Raw genomic sequence first — 22,119 nt, 5'->3', positions numbered from 1 at the left:
CTGAACCTAACCAAGTGGTTTTTGTGCCTAAACCTAACCAGACCTTAACCACAGGGCGTCATGATGATTTTGGAACAGACTTCGGAACAATGAGTTTAATATGGTCGGAACAATGGGCTGTCGAACCAATGGGCAGTTCCCGTTCCACACAGATGTTTCCACATAATGTTTCCTGGTGAGACCTCTTTTCCTTAAGACTGTGAGGGTGTGTGCAGATCAGACAGTGCTGGATGACATCTCCGTCACACCCCTGCTAGTTTTGTTGCACTTAAAGTATCATTGGGATCACACAATACCAGCATATTCCCATCTGTACTGTAGCCTACAACCAACCCCGTGATGGGGTTGGTCATCACAATGTGTAAGTGTCTTTGGTGGTTAATAACTTCTTGTTACAATAACTTCTAAAAATGAGAGGGATACCCATTTCAAACCAAGACCATAGGCTTCCATCTAATGTAGGAATGACTATAATTTGTAGTTTGATATGGCAACACATTTGACCGAATTAAGTGACAGTAACAAGGTCAGACACTGTTAGGAAGTAGACTACTCGTTTGAGGACATTGGGACTTTATTATCGTCTTGTATGAGGACATTGGGACTTTATTATCATGTCATTTGAGGACACTGGGACTTTGGCGTCTCAGGAGGTTAATGCAGGAATGACTACTGAAAGATGCTTCGATGATGAGCAATTCACACAAGAGTAAAAAGTGACAACCAACCCCAGTCTCCCCTACAGTCTGTAGCTCTTGAGCTCAGCTTGAACACGATTGTGAAAAAGTGGAGATTAATTTAAAATTAAAAAAAAAGACACTGGTACTATTTGTTAATACAATGTGTAAAAAAAAAAGAAAAGAAAAATGTGTTTATCACATACTGTGTTTATATGTGATACCCCCCAAAAATCACCCCTGTATTATGAATTCAAAGATCCACTCTTTGAAGATTCCACATACATTTGACTGTGGTTTACTGTTTGAGCCCCCCTTTACCAAACAGATATTACACACAAACGAGCGGTAACACGATGTGTATATACACCAACACGCCTCTAAATGAAGAAATGTTAAAACTGTATACCTGTATCCTCTTTTGAATTGATTTTTGCACCGGCTAAGCCAACCTTGACACCCCCGGCACAGACTCACACTTAGTACGGGCCTGTACGGTTGCTCCAGCGATGACGCTTCAGTCCTAACGGTTTATTTTAGCTCCGGTATTTTTCCTGTTCGCTTTACATTTTTACCCCCGATGTAGCTTAAAACACACATTTTGTTTTTTATCCCTAGCTTAGCTTTCCATTTCATCTGAGCTCGGATATTAACCGCTTTCCCCCCCGCTCCTTTATGCCGCTTCCCTCGCTGTCTTTTACTGCATTTTAGATGTATTTTGTGTCCCTTGTTTCCTCCAGTAACCCATGTCTGTGTGCATCCCGCCTCCCTGCGCTCTCAATAGATGGTGCAAGTCAAAATGTCCAAATCGCCCGTAGACCCTCTGTCTGCTGTGGAAACAGGCTCCCAGTCGCACTATTTCCAGGTAAATCCAGCACACTTTTCACACACATCTAACGAGCAAAGTGCGGGCGGAGGAGGGGAATGGTTAGCTAATGTCCTGCTACTTGTTGTTGCAATTGAGGCGTCGCGGTTTGGCAGCGAGCTACTTTTTTATTTATTTATTTATATACATTTTTTTCCACCTCCGCCTTCACTGAAACTGCAGATTGATGCTTGATCGGTGGAAAGCCAGTGGGTGCGATCATTAGGTGGGCTCACATATGGTTATTATGCCTGTCATCCACACACACTCACACACAATGAGAGGATGAAATCTTAAGTGTTCATACATTTACAGCTTGAGTCTCATCGGGCCTTTTTTAAAATGATATTTTTTTTATTATTTATTTCAATGGATGTAAAGCAGCACAAAGCAGTGACGTGAATATATGCTGAATTTTATTGGCACACAACAGGCAGATCATGACTCTGACTCACCTGTAGCCTGAATCTACAGGGCCTGTCAGCACACTCACCGCAACATCCACCATGCTCTCTTATTAATGGACTGTGTACAAGAGGCCTGGGGAAAATCTGTCTCCTGCATTACACAGACCAGCAGTGCAGCTGGATTAATTTAGTCCTGGAATATATGTGATACTGGCAAAGCTACAGCTGGTTTTACACCTCTAATCCCACAATGTAGGCTTTTACATTGTCAAAAATCCAAGAAAAAGCCTTAAAAATCAGCATACTGCAGGCTGGTTTCATGCTATCTGTCTATTTGTCTGTCTTTATTCCCTCACCTGTGTGTCTCTTTTATCACAGCTGCCCAGGAAGTTGCCTAAACGCAAGAGCCGCTTCAAACGCTCAGATGGCAGCACGTCTTCTGACACAACATCCAGCTTCATCAAACGGCAGGTAAAAAAGAAAGAAAGAGCTCCTGGAGCCATTTGTTGGCTTCCTTTTTCCTTATTTATGCATGCAATGTAGGCTACATCATGCACTGGTACATCACAGTCACACTCATTGTCAGTGGGAGGAGAGAGCTGTAGCTTCTATAGAAAATGTAGGCCATGTTGTGCTCTTAAGTCTGAGTAAATCTATAAGGGGGTGAAGTTGCTTTTTCAACAGAAGAGGTGTCTCTGCATTGTTTTGTTGGCAGTGCTGCAGTGCCTAGTATTTGTTTCAGGTATAAGCTATTGGTGAGAAATCAAGGCTCGTCTTTTGGACTCACAACAGCTACAAAAAGACATTTACATCTGTATTTATTATCCATATATCCAATACATTAATGCAGCTGCTCTGCATCTCCATCCTGAGACCTGCCACCTCAGGTTCAGTTGTTGTTTTGCCCAGTAGAGAGCAGCAAAATGCTTGAAAAGTGGCAGTGTCTCACATCAAAATCCCAACACAGCCCAGTTTTTTTAATTAATGCTTCCAGGTCAAGCATGTGTGGAAGACTCAGATGGAGATTTGGTGTTATTCAAGACAAAACTCTAACTGATTTCTGAGCCTCGTGGTATTACTGCAGGGCTGTCGTAAACCCCTCTCATCTGGATCAGCTGTGTGATCAAGACGCTTTTAATTGACCTCCTTGTGTTTGTTTTAGAAGATGCATTTGGACTGGCTGTAGTGTCTGAGAGAGTCCAGCAGAGGGGAGAACTTGATCCCTGTACAAATCAGGTTGTGACGAGTCAAGGGGTTTCACCAGGCTACAGACGGACTGTGCATGCAGAGCTCATCCTGAATCCCTGAAGTTCACGAGCTTCCATACATCAAAGAGTCAGGAGTTGGGAAAGATTCAAATATCCTCCCTCAAAAGGAGCCTGATGTACTAATGACAGAAACTACAAGGCTCTCCATATTCCTGCAGGCTTTACATTGTCTCAAGTATCTGTTTAGTCCTGATTAATTGATCTAGAGCTGAAACGATTAGAACAGAATCAGACAGAATGGATTAGATTTGAATGAAACTTTATCGCTCACCACGGTGGAAAATTGTCTTTGGCCCACCTGGAAGTTTATTAAAACATTAAAACATACACATACGAACCACAACAACACTGACAGTATGATGCAGTTGATTAATTGATAAGTTGATAGACAGAAAATGAATCTGCAACTATAATAAAACACAATTAATAGGCGGTTTCTCAGATGTTAGGATTTGCAGCTTTTCTTTGTCATTTGATGGACTGATCAGTCTTTGGGTTGTCAGCAATATTATGACTTTTTATAGACCAAACAATGCACTGATGAATAGAGACAGTTAATCAGCAGATCATTCAAAAATGAAAATATTTGTTAGTGTAAAACCTACAGTGTTTAATCCCGCTTTTGTCTGGATTTAATCAACTAAATCCTAAACTGGAAAACTAAAAATATGGGTGAGGAAGGAAATGGAAATGCCTCTTCAGTGGAATAAAGTAGTGCTCATGAACTGATGAGTTGATTGTCAGAAAACACATTTTTCAATCATTTAAAATGACCGTATCATCTAAAAGAGGAAATAACACAGTGCCTTACAAAAGTATTCACTCCTTTGCATTTTTCCTGTTTTGTTGCATTACAACCTGTAATTTAAATGGAATTTTATTTAGATTTTTTCGTAATGGGACTACACAAAATGGTCAAAATTGGTAAAGTGACATGAAAATAAAAAACGAAAAACAGTGGTGTGTGTATATGTATTCACCTCCTATGACACCTTAAAATAAGACCTGGTGCTACCAGTTACCCTCAAGTCACATAATTAATTAAATAAAGTCCACCCGTGTGCAATCTAAGTGTCATATGATGTCAGTATACACCTGTTGTGAAAGGCACCACCAAGCAAATGGCACCATGACGAAAAAGGAGCTCTTCAAACAAGTCAGGGATGAAGTTCTAGAGAAGTACAGGTCAGGGTTGGGTTTAAAAAAATCTGAACACCCCACTGAGCACTGTTAAATCCATTATTACAAAATGGGAACAAATGCAGCACCACAACAAACCTGCCAAGACAGAGCTGCCCACCAAAACTCAAGGACCAGGCAAGAAGGGCATTAATCAGAGAGACACAGAGAGACCAAAGATAACCCTGAAGGAGCTGAAAGGCTCCACAGCAGAGACTAGAGTATATGTCCATAGGTTGACTTTAAGCCATACACTCCACAGAGCTGGGTTTTATGGAGGAGTGGTCAGGAAACAAGTCAATGCATAAAAAAAGAATTAAAAATGTTTGGAGTTTTGCCAGTAGGCATGTACGAGACTCCCTGAATATATGGAAGAAGGTACTTGGGTCATATGGGCCTAAAATTGAATTTTCTGGCCTCTCTTCCATAAAGCCCAGCTCGGTGAAGTGTACAGATCAAAGTCTATCTATAGACAAATACTCTCGTCTCTGCTGTGGAGCCTTCCAGCTCCTTCAGGTTTATCTTTGGTCTCTTTGTGTCTCTCTGATTAATGCCCTTCTTGCCTGGTCCTTGAGTTTTGGTGGGCGGCCCTTGCTTGGCAGGTTTGTTGCGGTGCTACATTTTTTCCCATTTGGTAAAACTGAATTTAACCGAGCTCAGCAGGAACATATCAGTTACTGTAAGTTCTCAGTTCTCCAGAAATTTGTCTCTGACTCGTTCGAAGAGTTCCTTGGTCTTTATTGTGCCTGTTGTGTGGTGGTGCTGCAGACTCTGGGGCCTTTCAGAACAGGTGTATATATATTGAGATCATGTGACACTTAGATTGCTGACAGGTGGACTTTATCTAACTAATTATGTGACTTCTGAAGGTAATCAGTAAGGGTGGGGGGAAACAACTGATACAGCATAGTATTACAATATTTCTATGTGGCAACATCCTATCGTCACACAGTGCCAAGTATAATTTTTTTTTATTATATTAATTATTAATATTACAAATACAAATTAAACTTTAGGTAGCCTACTCCAATAATATAATCAGTTGCCTTTTCAGTACATTTTGCTTCAAAAGAAAATGACTGAAGTGAGATGAACAGACTGAAAACTGTCTTATTAGATAATACAGATGCTGACAAAGTGTCTTTTTGGGGACATTATTTGCTGGTGAAAACAGGTAATAAATCCCAACATGTAGTAATATATTTTATTGCTATTCTCAGCATATCGCAACACATTTAAAATCGCAATAATATTGTATTGACTATTGACAATATTGTATGACTAATGTATTTGGTAGCACCAGGTCTTATTTAAAGGCTTTATAGTCAAGTTGATCAAGTGTGTTTATTGGATTTTTAATATACTTCAAATATTACATCAAATACAACAACATAAAACAAGTAAGGTATGAAATATAACATTCACAGTAAGGCATGGTCTTAATATCAGCTGCTACGACAGGGCAATACAATGAGTACTTCTCCAAGGTTCAAAAATAATAATAATAAAAAAAATAAAAATAATAATCAGAAATGCTGCCTATTCAATTAATGACAGTCTAAAGGAAAGAAAGAGGAAAAAATGCACATAATTATGTTGCATTCAAGAAATTAAAGGGCCAGTGTGTAATATTTGGCATGATTTATTGTCAGTCTGAATCTGAATATTCTACCCATTAATATGTTTATACAAGTGTATAATCGCTATAAAATAAAATTCGTTTGGTTTTCGTAGCCTTATAATTATGCTTTTATATATATATATATATATATATAGCAAGGGCCTTGCTTTAGAGAGGTCGCCATCTTGCGCTGCCATGTATGTACGGCAGTCCGAGCGGACAATCCAGCCAGCCAGAGAATTCGTTTCGCGTGTATAAATGAACCAACGAAGACAGCGGAAGGAAGGAAGAAGGAGGAGGAAACAGCAGAGAGTGTTAGTAGTTCGTCGATAGAGAGTAGTGAAAAGTTTTTTTAGTTATAAAGTTTGCGAATGGACCACACTTACCACGCAACAGGAGAGAATGAACCCGAACCGTCATCTGCGAGGAAAAGAAGACGCAACTTCACTCCTTGTGATGCACTCTCTGCGGCGCTTTTCCTCCTGATGATATATCTCCCCAACGATAGCAGCAGTAGCACTGAATCCCATTCTGTGCATTCAGCCTCTCTTCTCGCCCGCTCAGCATCAAACACATGGAGTTCCTCATCTGTATGCTCCGGCTCAAACAGGTATGGCTCTGGGTCTGTGTCCACTACAAGAAACTCTTCAAAATTGCATTCAAAGTTGTCCATTGCAGCTACTATAGTCCGGAGATATTGCTAGGCTAAATAAACAGCTGAGCTCTGTTCACAGGCTACGCTGTCAGTCAGTGTGCGGACTGGAGATTGGTGGAGCAGAGAGGGGAGGGGTCCCCACTCGGTATGGTAAACGAGTATTTGTGTAAAGTTATGAAGTGTGTCTGTTACGCTAGAAGAGTCAGAGTTTGGGACGGAGTGGAGTGTTACTGTTTCTGGAGTGCTCAAATAAACGGGCCTTTTTCCCGAATGCTCCTCTGGTCTCCTGCTCGTAGGGATTCATTACAATATAGTAACATGGCTTAGATTTCTAAAGAAACATTCACCTCGTCCCTAGATAGACCTACTCCTGAAAAAGTCGTGCGCAAGGCTTTTTGTCCCTACGAGGCCACCGTCATTTACCCGACGGGAGGGATGAGTGAGAGAGCCCTGCAATCTAGAATTTGACCACTGATGTCACTGTTTTCAACCTATTTTACACACTGGCCCTTTAAGAGAAGTTCTGTAGCCTTTGCCCCGTCTAGAAACGTCATAAAATGTCACCATATCTTATCAAAAGTAGAATATTTACCCATTAAGGTGCATTTTTTAAACTTTTTTCCCCATGTCACTGCATTAATTCTGACTATTTCATGTTGGTACATTACAAAAAATCCAGATAAAAATCCATTTTAATGACAGGTGGCAATGCAACAAAATAAAAACATAAAATATGCCAAGAGAGGTGAATACTTCTGCGAAGCACTGTACAACCTTCCTCTTACAAAAAAAGTGGTAAAACAGTCAGCACACTCAGATGTTTTGTAGCTCCAGCCTCACTTGTTAGCTAATGTTAGCAAACATTAGATAGATACACTGAAATACAGACTCACAGAAAATTCTAGCAACTGCCCCTTAATTGTATATAAAGCTTTAGAAATCAGTGAAAAATGCCTGTCACAAGCTCCAGGGCCCAGTGTGACACCCTTGTATTGCTTGCTTTTCATTTTATAAAACAGACAGTTATCAGTCAATTTACCACCAATTAATATATTATAAATTGAACCCGTATTTATATCCCATATGTCAATTTATACTAAAAAAGGAACGACTGCTTCAGAATTTCCTTTTTTAGCCTTTTCAGTTCATTTTTAACCTTTGACAGCACAACATTTTTTTCTACTAATGTATTTCAGCTCTCAGTATCTTTTTGTAAAACAGTTCAGCTTCCAATTCTGCATGCTTTACATTGTAGCTTCCAGGTTTTTTCAGCAGCATAGTCAATACGGTTGAGCCTCTTGCAGGCATTTTTTTTATATATATTTCTACATTTTCGGCAGGAAATGCATTTTCTAGTTGTTGTTTTTTGTTTTTGTTTTTTATAAATATATATATATATAGATTTTAAACCAAACAGTTATTGGTTGATCAATCAATAATGAATGTTTTGTTTGCTGTTGTTAATTAAAAACTCACATCAACTGCTGTATTTATATTTGATGTCATATATCTCTAGTAAAAAACAAAACAAAACAAAAGTTAAAGATATACCATGCAGGATTTTCCTCCTTCCTACAGAAGTAATCCCCCCCTCAATCATCACTTATGACCCACTCTCAGTGTGTGGTGGTGTATTTTTATGCAGAGACTCTGCCCTCTGCCTGTGTTTGGGACATTTATGGGTGTGTACCAGGTGCCAGACAGTAAGCAGCAGGCATCCAAGAGACACAACACCAAAAAGACACAAATATATCAAGGCAAAATGCCAAACTAGAGTGAATCTGGGATTGGCTTTTACTTCCACTTTCACTGTGTTTATAATCAGTAACCAACAGTCCTGGCTAGCATACCTTTAAAGGTTCAATGTGTATCATTTAGTGACATCTAGTGGTGAGGTTGCAGAACTGAAACTTCTCCTGTGTGCCAAGTGGGTAGGAGAACTATGGAGGCCTACACAAAAACCCAAATGACCCCATCTAGAGCCAGTGTTTAATTGGTCTGATCTAGGCTACTGTCGAAACATGACAGGAGAGGACCTGCTATGTATGTAGATATAAACAGCTCATTTTAAGGTAACAAAAACAAAACAATTATTATTTTCAGGTGATTATAAACTAATGAAAAATAGCTTTGAATATTATGTACCATATTCTGCTAATAGATGACCCTAAATCCTAGACACTGGGCCTTTAAGCAAGCCTGATGATGCATGATGATGAAACTGATGACATAAATTATCTCAGTGGAATAACATTTAAACAGTTTGTTTAATGCTTTGCTCACTGCAACTAACGATTATTTTCTTTGTTATTATCTTCATTAATTTATCTGCAGATCATTCTCTTGATTAACCGTTTAACGTATAAGATGTGGACACAAATAGTGGAAAACACTCATCACGGCTTTCCAAAGTGACATCCGTGAATTGCTTGTTTTATCTGACCAACATTCACAAACCAAAAACAGTATTTCATTTACTAATATCAATCAATCAATCTTTATTTATAAAGCACTTTTCATACAAAAAAATGTAGCACAAAGTGCTTTACATGGTTAGAAGAAATGCCCCTCCCATCCACCCCCCAGCCACCCACACCCCCACAGACACACCCACCCACCAACAAACACAGTCATGATGTAGACATAAAAACATGTGGCAGAGCGCAGAGCAACCAGGTGAGGAAACAATACCACAGGGAGCCGTCTGCACCGGGAGCTGATCACAGCCTGTGGCCACCAGGACACCAACACGGAGTCCACCTCAACATGGGCAGATAGAGGGGCCCACACCACCGCCAAGAAGGCAGAGTGCATTAAGACATTTAAAAACCATTAAAAGAACCTTAAAATCAATCCTGAAACACACGGGGAGCCAATGGAGTGATTCTAAAACCGGTGTAATGTGGGCCCGCCTTCTGGTCTTCGTCAGCACACGTGCAGCAGAGTTGAGCAGCAGAGGATTTGATGTCCAAGATACAGTTAAAGGGCATCAATTGGCCCTGTGTCATCAGGAGACATGGAGATGTACAATTGTGTATCATCAGCGTAACTGTGGAAGTTAATACCATGTCTCCTGATGACACAACCAAGAGGCAGCATGTACAAATTAAAAAGTACGGGACCTAAAATTGAGCCTTGGGGTACACCACATTTAATTTCATGGATCTCTGAAGAGCATGTATCCATACTTACCAAGAATTTTCTATCTGTGAGATAGGAAGTCAACCGTGCCAGAGAGGCCGACCAGCTGTTGGAGTCTGTTTAAAAGAATAGGGTGATCTACTGTGTCGAAGGCAGCGCTCAGATCCAGTAGCACCAGGACTGATAACTTGCGTGAGTCCAAGTTACACCTGAGATCGTTAACGATCTTCAGCAGGGCTGTCTCTGTACTGTGATTCTTCCTAAATCCAGATTGGTATTTATCAAAGATATTGTTATTATTTTAAAAAAATCATTAAGCTGAATAAAAACAGTTTTCTCTAAAATTTTACTTAAAAATGGTAAGTTGGATACCGGTCTGTAGTTGTTAAGAACATTAGGATCTAAATTGTTCTTCTTCAAAAGGGGTCTCACCACTGCTGTTTTAAAGGCATCGGGGAAAGTACCCATTTGAAGAGAAGAATTCACAATGTTTGAAAGCTCATCTTCGAAGAATCCATAAAATTTAAAAAGTGATGTAGGAATTGGGTCTAAAAGACAGGTTGTTGTTTTCACTTGGAAGAAAGCTCTACCAAGCATCTCAGCATGAACCACGGCAAAACTGTCCAGTGCTTCCTCAGGTAAAAACAAGCATTCAGATGTGTTAAGAACTGTATTTTGATGTGATAAAATATCAGATCTGATGCCATCAACTTTATCTCTAAAATGGACTGCAAAGTCTTCACAAAGGGAATCTGTTGAAGTGCTTTGGAACTTGTTAAAATCAGGGTTGATTAAAAGGTCGATGGTGGAGAAGAGGACTCTGGGATTATTTTTATGATTATTGATTATATTGGCAAAGTAAGTGTTTCTTGCATGTCTGAGTGCATTATTGTAAATTTTAAGTTGCTCATGGAATATCTGGTAGTTAACTGTTAATTTGTTTTTCCTCCACCTCCTTTCTGCTATCTTGCAATTTCTTTTCACTTTTTTGATTTCTTCATTTATCCATGGGGTTATATGACTGTCTTGTACCAGCTTTGTTTTTAGTGGAGTGACCAAATCAAGACTTGACTTTAGTTTACTGTTAAAATTTTCAACAATAAAATTGCAGGAAGCAGGTAAAATAACTGGAGGACATTTATCTAAAACTTCAGTAAAATTTGCAGCCACTTCAGAGGTAAGATATCGCTTCCTCACAGTTCGCACTGAGGTCTCCTGCTGAATAAAATATAATAATATATTACACAAACAAGCAGCAGATCCTCATATTTGAGCACATATTTAGCATTCCTGCTTGACCCAAACTATTAATTGATTATCAAAACAGAAGCCAGATCATTTTCTTTTGATCGACTGATCGTTGCAGCTCAAATCAAAATACGGTTGAAAAGAAAGAAGTTGCAACACTTCATAAATTAAAATAAAGCCCCATATTAACAATCCCTCATGAGGTGTTAAGGACTAGAGGCTTGATATCCCTCTCTTACAGGAACGAGTCAGTGCAAACATTATGAAGAATACCTCAGTTTCATGCACAGCACCATTAGCATGAAGGAATGTGGAGCAGTCTATCTGAAAGACGTTAAGGAGGGAGAAAAAAAAGGGCTGAGCAGACATCTTCTTCAGGCGGGGACATTAGTTATCCTGATCGGGGGGCTTAATGACAATCTCCAGATTCCCTGAGAATATTGCACAGCTTAAAATATTCATGATGCTCATTTTGAAGGCCTCGGGCGATGTGATGTGTGGGTTCATTGTTCACACGAGCACCTTTTAGCTTCTTTTCAATCATTATACCTTCTCTCCGCACGCACAACAGCCCCCCGCCCCCCCAAAGCCAGCTCCAAATGATAGGATGAAGGGTTTTATGCAGGAGTAGTAGATTTCACAAATAGAGCAGATAGTTTCTTGTCTGTGATAGGGGTGGGGTGTCTATGGAGGAGCAGTGGAGTATGACTCATTTCTGCAGCAGGATACAATAAGCAGTATGCTGCCATAAGTGTGGATATATGTGTTGTATGTAGGACATGAGGGGCTGAGACAGGAGGAGAGATCTACAGCTGTGTGTTGTGATCATAGCAGCTGTTTCCCTCTCTACCTGTGCATGTTGAATTGGAATTTAACCAAGAAGGGGATGATTTTTTAGAGAGGTGGTTTGATCAAGTGACGCAAAAAGCTGCGTTGGTTGTTGGTGTTATGTGTGTGTGAGGTGTTATGTGTGTGTGAGGTGTGTGTGTGTGTGTGTGTGTGGATGGAATGAGGTGGATTAAGAATAGAAAAGAAGGTGTTGCCGGCTCTAGTGCAGGTCGTCCCTGGTTAGGGGACGGGACACAGTACAGTCTGTCTGCATTTTACAGCATGTAGTGTATAGAGGGAGAGGGAGGGACCGGCAGCAGCAGCATCACCACATTAACTGAGTAAGTAGAAATGACTCTGGACAGTCAGCCTCCTCTTCTTCTTCTTCTTCTCCTCCATCTGAAACTCCTTCTCCTCACATCTCCCTCCTTCATCTCTTCACAGCATTTCCATCACATTGTTGCCGCTCCTCTCTCTGTTTTCCTTTGTCTTCCTCCTTCGCCTCCCCCTCTTCCAACAACGCTTCTGTTTCTCTCATTCCTTCACCTGCTTTACTTTTTGATTGCCGTCGCCCCGTGCGCGCTCTTCACAGTTCCTCGCCGACTCTCGTGATTGATCAATTTGACATACAGTATGCCTGAGCTTGACTTTGATATCGATGTAACCGCAGAGTGATTTATTGCGTTGTGTATCAAGAGAGCTCTGTGCATGTGTAACTTGCTGACATTGAATTACGACCGCACAGTTAATCGAACACTTTTTGAAATTGGATATTTGGCTACTGGATTTCCAAATCACTGAAGCTTGCAGGGTTTTTTTTTGGTGTTTCAGCCTCCTGAATAATATATTCTGCTGTTGTGCAGAATCTCCATCCTGCAAATAAAGCCAGAGAAATTTGATTTTAGCTTTAGTGTGCACTCCCCGCACTCTTTCACACAATTTTAAAGGAACATGCTGTGTTTTGCCTTTTAATCCAGTTATTACAAATCAATAAATACAGCGTTACTACCAACCATTTTTAAGGCTTGCAGTGGATTTCTGAGTCGTGCTTTTCCTGCACTCCAGGTACCCATTGTAGTTGGCCATGCTAGTGTGATGGTAATAGTTACAGCAGTGTCGGTCAGTCCACTACTTCAGTCCAGACTGAAATATCTCAACAACTAAGTGGTGGATTACCATGAAATTTTGAACAGATGTTCATGACCTCCGGAGGATGAATTGAAGTTAATTTAGTGACCATCTAGTTGTACATTAAGTAGCATCATCAGGTCAAAAAATGTGTCCAGTACTTTGGTTTTTTACCAAATATTTGCAAACACAACTCACTTTTTGCTTTGTTCTAATTAGCAACATGCTAACATGCTAAGCCAGGATGATGAACATGGTAAACATTACACCTGCTAAACATCAACGTGCTAGCATTGTCACTGTGAGCAAATTAGCATTCATACAGTAGTATGCATTCATTTAGCTCAAAGCACAGGTGGGCCTAAAGGGGCTGTATGCTTCAACTGTTGGATGGTCAAATATCTTCAACCAGTGTGTGTGTGTGTGTGTGTGTGTGTGTGTGTGTTTGTAAAATGTCTGTAATATGAGGAAGTATTGATAGAGCTGTCCCAAATGCTTCGAAGCTTTGATCGTTGCCAAGGTAATCAATGTCCAAATCATTATTCATGTTTTTCTATACAGTTACCCTGACATTTCTTAATAGCCCATAAATTAAGAAATAGCACTCCACCATAATTCATTATGCATCAACATTAATATTAGTTATTCTCAGATGAGGACATTTAGTGATAATGATAGATGGTTTGACCACCAGTGGCAGGTTTACGGATATGCTAGAAAGATCAAGCGTCTGGAATAGGTTTAAGAGTTATAAAGATGACGCCCCCAAAAAAGTCAAGTGCTAGATATTTCAAAGGAAACTGGGATATCACAAATCTACAACCAGCTTGGCAATTCACCTGAAAACTCTAACAGCTTAGCCGTTTAGCATTCTTTAGTATTATTTTTCTAGCTATTATGGTTAATGCTATTGTGACCTGCATGCTCACAAAGAGGCCTATTGTCACATTATTTTAGATGCAATAACTGACTGATGTTTCAAAAAGACGTCCTCTCGTCACTGCCCCTCACCACCAACCTCTTCAATGCCCCAAAGCTGGTATTCAGGACAGCCCTAGTTATTGGTTCACTGGTATTATCGGCTGATAGTAACACTGAACAGATGCATCGTATCTGCAGTTTTTTGCTGATAAGGCTCAAGTTAAATTCAGACCCTATAGCAGCTACCAACAACACAGAACATGCCACATTTTGTTTTCCACAGTTACTTCAGTTGTTCCACCGTCCACCATTTCTGCGCCTGGGATAGTGACTGCAAATATTTTACACTGATAATCTTTGGTAACTGGGGATAGCTATCGGAAATGAAAGCGCTGTCCTCTGTCTGTTTTGGTTGAGTAATGGTTCATGCACTTCCTTTGTGCCGTAAATTGAGCCTTCATGTTTCTGGGAGATCGTACGCGGGGACAGACAACAACGTAGTGGAGGTGAGGCTTATAGGGAACTAATATAAATGCTGATGATGTTAAGATAAGTTAAAGCGAATGTGTTGTCCATAGTTTGACATTATCTATTTGCGAGTGAAGAATGGACGTGGCCTTTGACTCCAGCAAACACCTTTGTTTACTGAGTGTGACTCTTTTGTTTTTTACGTTTTGTTTATGAAGCAAAGATGCACTCCAGTTTTTTCCTTCTTTCATATTTTCCAGAAGTTGTTCAGAAAGTTGTGCTGCTGGCACAACAGGACTTGAAAACATGAATTTCCATGTAATGCTGCATGACGATCTGCAGTTTCACAGTGAGATCAAACTTAAGTGAGTTTAAAGTAAATGAATGACGACAATCCAAACCTGTTGACATCTGCTACTTCTGGTTGAATAGGTAACAGTTTGATTGAGACAACTGGAGGTGCTTACTTTTAAATCAATAGTTTGAGTTATAAAAAAAAAAATCCAAACACATATTTACATTAACAATAGATCAAATAACTGTGTGGGTACAGGTACCCTAGGAGTACTTTGGAGTACTGCAGGGGGTATGTGAACTTTTGTTTAAGTTTATTTAAAAAAATATATCAGTCATGGATGATTCGTAAAATAATTATTTTTCAACACGTTAAATAAAAAAAAAAAAGTTTGACAAACCACATTTATGTTCAGTATTCATATTTCTAATGCAAGCATTATCTGCCGTAACAAATGCAATATGGCTTTAATGTGAGAACTGTGTTGGAAAGCCAGTTACAATATTGAATGACAGACGAACAACTTATCGAAAAGATACAGTTTCGTGCAGCTTCAGTGCTGTCAAAGTGTTGCATTGCATGATGACTAAAGATTGGTTTGCCATGAATTTAGTGATGGATTCTAAACATCCTTTTACACAGAGATAGCGCTATCAGGCCACTACAGAGTCCCTGCTTTTTGTCTCCTGTGCATTTCTACACAGAACCAAATGACGGCGCCATTATTTCGGTCTTGTGTGTGACTATACACTACATCACAGCAACAATCGACAATCACAGGAGGCGTATACATGTAACACAACAGCGTCGGCCTCTAGCGTGACATATAACAAACATGTTGGCAGCGCTTTCTAAACAAAAACAATGGTATAATATGTCAATCACAACATTTACCTTCTCCGTTATATGGCAGCTGATCTGTTCCTCTGCTCAGAGGATAAGGAGCTCACAAATCTCATTGTTGTCCTGATTTGTGGACATTTATAGCCGCTAACTGCTAACAGCTGCTTTTTAAATCTCCCATGGGTGGTCACCAACATAATGCCAAATCAAATGTGTCACAACCGTTCGACCAATGGTCACAACCTTCTGGCTTTACGTTTTATACAGACCTCGTTTTGGGGCTGTTACTGCCTCCGTTCCCGGCTCCTCTCTTTACCCAATCATACTTATAAAAAATGTTGAGGTGGCATTATGGCGCTATATTCCCGCTTTGAACAGGCAGGCATTATTGAAAAAGTTTGAGCACAACTGTTGAAGTGTATTGTTTGGGGACCCCTGTTAACTGTTACACCGCCGAACAGCTCGCTCTACGTTGCTCGCTACAGTACATTCAAAAACAGATGATAAAGGAGAGACCAGAGATGTTACACTGAAGCAAACTCAAACATTTTAAGCATCAGCAGTGTAACTTTGAGAACGCTTTTGTTCCCAGGAATAGTCTGTTCCCAAATAGTTAGCTTTTAACAAATGATGCGTGTACTCTAGCATTGCTACGGGACACAACTGTGTCGTGGCAGGTGTATTGCTCAGGACCCAAAGAAGCACAGCATTGAGTGTGAAGTCGTGTGGATGAGCAGTTCTCGAGAAAGCTGCCAGCAGCAATACAGGAGGCCAAGTTATTGGAGCAGGCCTGTTCCCAACAGGCGCTAGTAACATTAATAACAGGTTTATTTGTGGTCTCGTGTTATTCCTTGTGTTAAAAGACCCATCAATGTATTTCATTCTGAGCTTTTGTTTACAATTCAATCAATAATTGTTGCAATAAAAGGTGCTCTTTGGCATACTCTAGCATGGCTAATCAGTCGACATCTCTACATGTCTTTCCAAAAGAAAACTAGGACACCATTTGAATGCAAACTGTGAAACCAGCGAACACAGTATCAGTAAAATCGTGATAGAATTACTGTAGAAATCCCCCGCTGTTCTGTCCCTAGACCGTAGGATGACTTGGCCCTCTCGAGGACTCGACTAGCTGGATGACACACTTCCTTGTTGGCCCCTCCCTGTGGAGTTGAGGCCATCAGTGTTGCAGTATGTGAAGAATAATCACAGAAGCAGAATAGGAAAGAACAGAGTTAAATTTAGCCCCCAGACGGGGACATTAGCAGTAAAAAAAAAAACAAAAACCACAAAAAACAAGACACCCTCAGACCAGACGATAAAGATGTACTCAGATCATTACACTCTGCATTGCAGCTCAGCTTCACCTGCAAAACATACTGTTTCCTGCTCAGTTGCATCGGTGGCAACACTGTTTTGTTTTAGGATTTGACAGGTAGCAGCAGAGGTCCACAGCCTCGTGTCCAAACATTAATAATGAACAGCAATCACAGCCCAGGCAGCTCTCTGTGTTCTAACATCATTAAACAGCTCTCTGACATAACGCCTTTCCCTCGCGCCCACCACCATATTTATTCCACTTTTATGTCTGTGTGTGTTTGAGCGCGTTCCCAGTGAAGACAGGGAAGCCGTTACAGTGAGAAAAAAAATATCAGATTCATGTCTTTATCAGGCTCTAGCGCCGTCCTCCTAATCAGCCAGGTATGCAACTCTCTGACCGTCTCTATCTGTGTGTCTCTGTCTCTTCATGGTCCTTCCTCCTGCTGTGTTTCCCTTCTTTTCTTCTATCTGCGATGAGGATAGATATCTAGGTCTCACTCCACTCCTTCATAGCATTTTATTATGTTCTAATCTCATCTTCCCCTCGAGATAGCCTCGCTTTATCTTGTCGTATAAATCGTTTATACACTCTCTCGTCTCACCAACCATCTTTCAGTCACTCTCCGTCCTCGTAAACATCCTTCTCTTTTCAGTATATCTTGTCAACGACATTCACCCCCCTCCTCCACCTCCTCCTCATCCTCCCTCCCCTCCTTTTCTCTGTCTCTCCTTCTATCCATCCCGTTCTTCTTCCTCACCCTCCTTTTCTCTCTCTCGGTGCTGCTCTGGCACTGGTGCAGTGTTGCCTTGCAGAGCTTGTGAGTGCTAGAAATCAGATCTAGTTATCTAACATAGACACACACACACACAAAATAAACGAGGAGAGGTGTTCGCTTGCCGTTTTCTCGGGGGCTTGAGGTGGTAAAAAAATATTTTGGATTATATGTATGCATTCTGAAGTGCAGAGGAAGCTAAAGGTGGTGGTTGTTTTTCATGTCTGGGCACTTTTTTTGTTGTATTTCCAGCCTGATTTTCCTTTTGTTGTGCTGTTGCTAATTGGTCCTCCAGAGGATTCGTTTGTATATGTTGGCAAGATGGATGACCAGGACTAAGTCACTGCACTCTGGAGGAGAGGAAAACCAAAGGGAAAACTGTATTATGTGCTGCTTTTTAGTTTCTTAACACCTTGGTTTTTTCTGGATGAATATGTTTGATCATCTTGTCACACATATAAGTGTTGTCATGAATACTGGTTACCTTTATCCGTGAGTGTTTTCTTGTTCGTCTCACTCCTTTTATGCTTTTCATTTCTTGTTTGCCTTCTGTCTCACCTCTCTCTGTGTTGCCTGACTTGGATTTGTTTTTGCTGCAGCGGTTCTTTTTACTGACAGATTCAGGACTGAGTTCCTTCAGAGAAGCCAAATAGATACCAAATATAGGAGAGCTCTCTCTCTCACACACACACACACACACACACACACACACACACACACACACACACACAGAGTATCCGAACTGCATCGAGATCACCACCTCATATTTCTCTCCTTCACACGATTTTCTCTCTGGAATTCAGCATCATTGATTTCATCTTATTTTTTGATTAAATAATTAGTAGTTTTGGCTACAAAATGTCAGAAAATAGTAAAACAAAATGTCCACAATAATTTTCCAGAGTCCATGCTGTTGTTTTGTTTTCTGTTTATGTTCAGCTTACCCTTATATAAGATAAATATAAGCGAAATAACTTCACATATGAGAGGATGGAATCAGGGAAATGTTGCCATTTTGGCTTTAGAAAAGATTTAAATTATTATCAGAATCAGTTAAATAGCTGATAGTTTCAGCTCTACAGGCTATGACGTAAACATTTCATTAAATAATTACAGGTTTTGAGTAAAAGCCTCACAGCAGCACCTGTCGAGCCATTTTCACCAGTTATTTTGTGTAAAGCGTCTCTTTGTGTACTTGTATCTGTCGCTTTCAGCCACCCCTAGCATGTGTCCTCAAACCTCTTACAATGAAAAATGATAGCTAGCATATATATTCCTAATGAGGAGACGTCCTTGGAGAATAAACATGGGGAAGAGAGGATGTATATGTGCTGCACTGTGGGGGATGATGGAATGGATTGGGGCCAAGCAGGAAAGAAGAGGAAGCAGTTGCCTCCTTTGTGCTATATTTGGTCTACCAGAGGATGGCTGGTGTGGGAGAGCAACGCATTGTGTTAGAGATACATGAATGTGTTCATGAATACAGACACGTATTTGCATGCACACCTGCACACAAAGACTGCAGAGCAGAGAGACAGATGAAAGCATGAACAGGAATAGTAGATCTACCTTCCCCACCTCTTAGTGTTACACCTCAGCAATATTCACGTGACTTGTTGGTCGTCATGTAAGAAATGATTAATTACAAGTAATATGTCTCCCAACAGGGGTCGGCTGATTCGTACACCAGTAGACCGTCGGATTCAGACCTGTCAGCAGAGGAGGACCGCGAGGCGTATCGGCGTGAAGCCGAGCGCCAGGCACAACTGCAGCTCGACAGAGCTAAGGTACGTCATATGGCGACATACACAACTACAAAGTGTAGTGTTTTAACGGTTTCATGAGTCAAAATATGTAGAGGTGAGGTCTGGAGCCACATGTAGGCCTCTACTGCTCCAGAAGAACTTCAGTATATAGCCACTCCCCTCCACCACCACCTCCACATTGTCTGTTTTGTTTTGTTTTCATTATTCTTCAGTAGTAAAAGTAGAAAGAAACAGGTAGTGAGGGGGAAAGAGAGAAGGACAATGACATGCAGCAAACGGTCCGGCCAACTGGGAATCAAGCCAGGGACTCCCTGCTCACTGATGCGCCCATGTGGTATGTGCCCAACCACTCTAGTTAATGGGTCGCCCGCCCCCTCAGATATTTCTTACCAACCATACACCAGATCCTCTAACAGATGAAAGACAACAAATATTCTTCTCTCAATATTCAGTATTAAACCCACTCAAAACATACTGGGTGTAGACTGAGCTCCTCCTATTGCATGTTAGTGCTCAACCAGCAACTTGCATGTAAACACAACTAAAACATGATCTGTTTAATCACAGCATTGCAGACACACGTTATATATCAACCAGTTTCTGCCCCTAAAGGACATATCTGGTCAGATGTCGAACAAACTAGAGCAGTGATTCTCAACTGGTGGCTCACGGTCCATTCTGAATGGAACGCAAACACACTTTATTTTAAGGTATAGTGAACTTCCGGCACAGAGCTTTTATTTTGAAGCACCATATCCTGCTGTAAAATGAGTGACTAACGGACAGCTACTTGACAGAGACAGCAGACCAGCTGGACGACATGGCCAAATGCAAGTACGGCACTGAATATACCAAACTGTGCGGACCATGAACTAATGACTAAGAAGAAATCTGGACCCCGTGGCTGGACCAGTTGGGAACTACTGGACTAGAGGATGATGAAGTGTCACCTGCCATTAAAAAACAGTGTGTAATTGATTTGTCTCTAAACTCTTGCTATGAAACAAATTCTACTCAAACCGCACTATCTGTAAAGGATTATAAACCAAAACTAAAATTGAGTTAAATCTACAGTACAGCTATTGCCAAAATGGTGGTTTTAGTTCAAACCAGAGGTGGAGACAAATTGTCTCAAATGAATCTCAAGTCTTGGGTATAAAGTCCAGAGTCAAGCCCCAAATCCAGACCAACATGTCCCAAGTTAAGTTCTACATTTTCTATTTTAAGTCCTAAACAGGTAATCATGGAATTATGACATCTATGACAGATAGCCAATGTTAGATATTAGTGATTGTTTATTGATTTTAAAAGACAAATTTTTAACTACCAAATCTTGGATGCAAAAATCTTGTGCTAGCCTTGATACTAACTCAAATCTTCCACTGACTCAGCCACAGGTAAATGGTCTCCACTTACATAGCGCTTTTCTAGTCATCCGCAGCAACTTGCTCAAGGATATTTCGACATGCAGACTGGAGGAGCTGGGGATCGAGCTGCTCATCTTCTGATTAGTGGATGACCCATTTTGGCCCACAGCCAAAGAATAAATGCTAAACTCAACTAGGACTCCCTAAAACTCGGTATTTCCCACAGGGCTTTGCCTTAGTTCCTGCGTCACACAAAGTGTTGTACATCTGATGTACATTCTTGTCAGCTCACACTGGGTGGTCTCATGACATTTTGGATAAGCAAGCAAAACCGTAACCTAAAAAATGTATTATTAACTTCATTTTGTTGTTTTTTTGTGATCATTATTTTATGAAGGTGCTTAGATTTTTTGCTTCTTGTGCTGCTACAACCACAACTCGACCTTCCTGCAGATGACTTTTACGTGGCCTTAAAATGATCATTATAATGTTACACTGGTAAATATGTACAACTAATTACATGCTAAAATATACCGGCATTTAATATTTTATTTATGTCTAACAACAAAAATCTACTCGGATGGGTCTGTATTCGAATATCAATGTAGCACCTTTCATCAACAGATGTCCTGCCCAAAGGGTTTACAGGGCAGACTATTAATTGCCATGTATATAGGTATGAGACCAAATATACAAATATTACAGTATATTGTGTGCCTTCATACTTGTAGTGTGTATTATTCAGTCTAGCGTACCTAATTTTGCAAGGTTTGGGGGGAAAAATAGCCCATCTATTGACACACAGTCCAGATTCTAATTTTCAAACCAAAAATAATTCAGCATTGTTGTTCTGCATTCTCACAAAGGTGCAGGTTATGATATAAAGTACGAACATGCACTCAGAGCACCGGCTGCTGAGATGGTCACAGAGCCTACGAATGCTTGTACTGCTAGGTCCTGCAAAACCCTGCCCATTTGGGTGAAACCAAGATTTCAGGGTGTCCCAAACTCAACTTAACCAACTTTGTGTGGCCTCAAATGTCAAACAAAGCTCATTGAACTTTTCAGTTTTGGGCCTCATGTTTGGCATGATGGTGTCCAATGGTTGTTGGTCACTGAACTGTCCCAATAGCCCAGTGTGACAATCCAAGTTCTCATCTGTCCAGTGCACCTTTCCCTCCTGCTCGTGCTACGTGATTGGCTGCTGTAAGATTGAATCAATGTATATGTGTTTTCAGGAATATAAGGAGCTGATTTGCTGCACTCTATATTTGTAACGTAAACTTTCATCTTTGGGTTTGTGGATAACATCAAGTCAAGTCAAATCAAAAGTCAAGTCTGAAGCCACC

General features: G+C 40.6%; 1 protein-coding gene across 4 annotated transcripts in view; it reads left to right on the top strand.

Annotated features, from left to right (window-relative positions):
• Positions 1–1,176: 1,176 nt before the first annotated feature.
• The window catches only part of cacnb3a (calcium channel, voltage-dependent, beta 3a), a 31,681-nt gene continuing 10,738 nt past the window's right edge, over positions 1,177–22,119 (top strand). For 2 of the 4 annotated variants that reach the window (XM_049580868.1, XM_049580870.1), the window contains exons 1-3: positions 1,177–1,542; positions 2,328–2,420; positions 19,305–19,424. In XM_049580868.1, the coding sequence (XP_049436825.1) occupies positions 1,462–1,542; positions 2,328–2,420; positions 19,305–19,424 (294 nt within the window). In that variant the 5' untranslated portion in view covers positions 1,177–1,461. Of the gene's footprint in view, positions 1,543–2,327; positions 2,421–17,086; positions 17,246–19,304; positions 19,425–22,119 lie in introns of those variants that run through there. The other 2 variants (XM_049580869.1, XM_049580872.1) reach the window with 1 other exon arrangement.

The sequence above is a fragment of the Epinephelus fuscoguttatus genome, linkage group LG7 (assembly GCF_011397635.1).
Source record: "Epinephelus fuscoguttatus linkage group LG7, E.fuscoguttatus.final_Chr_v1".
In the NCBI taxonomy this organism is placed as follows: Eukaryota; Metazoa; Chordata; class Actinopteri; order Perciformes; family Serranidae; genus Epinephelus; species Epinephelus fuscoguttatus.
This window is presented reverse-complemented; position numbering and strand designations above follow the sequence as displayed.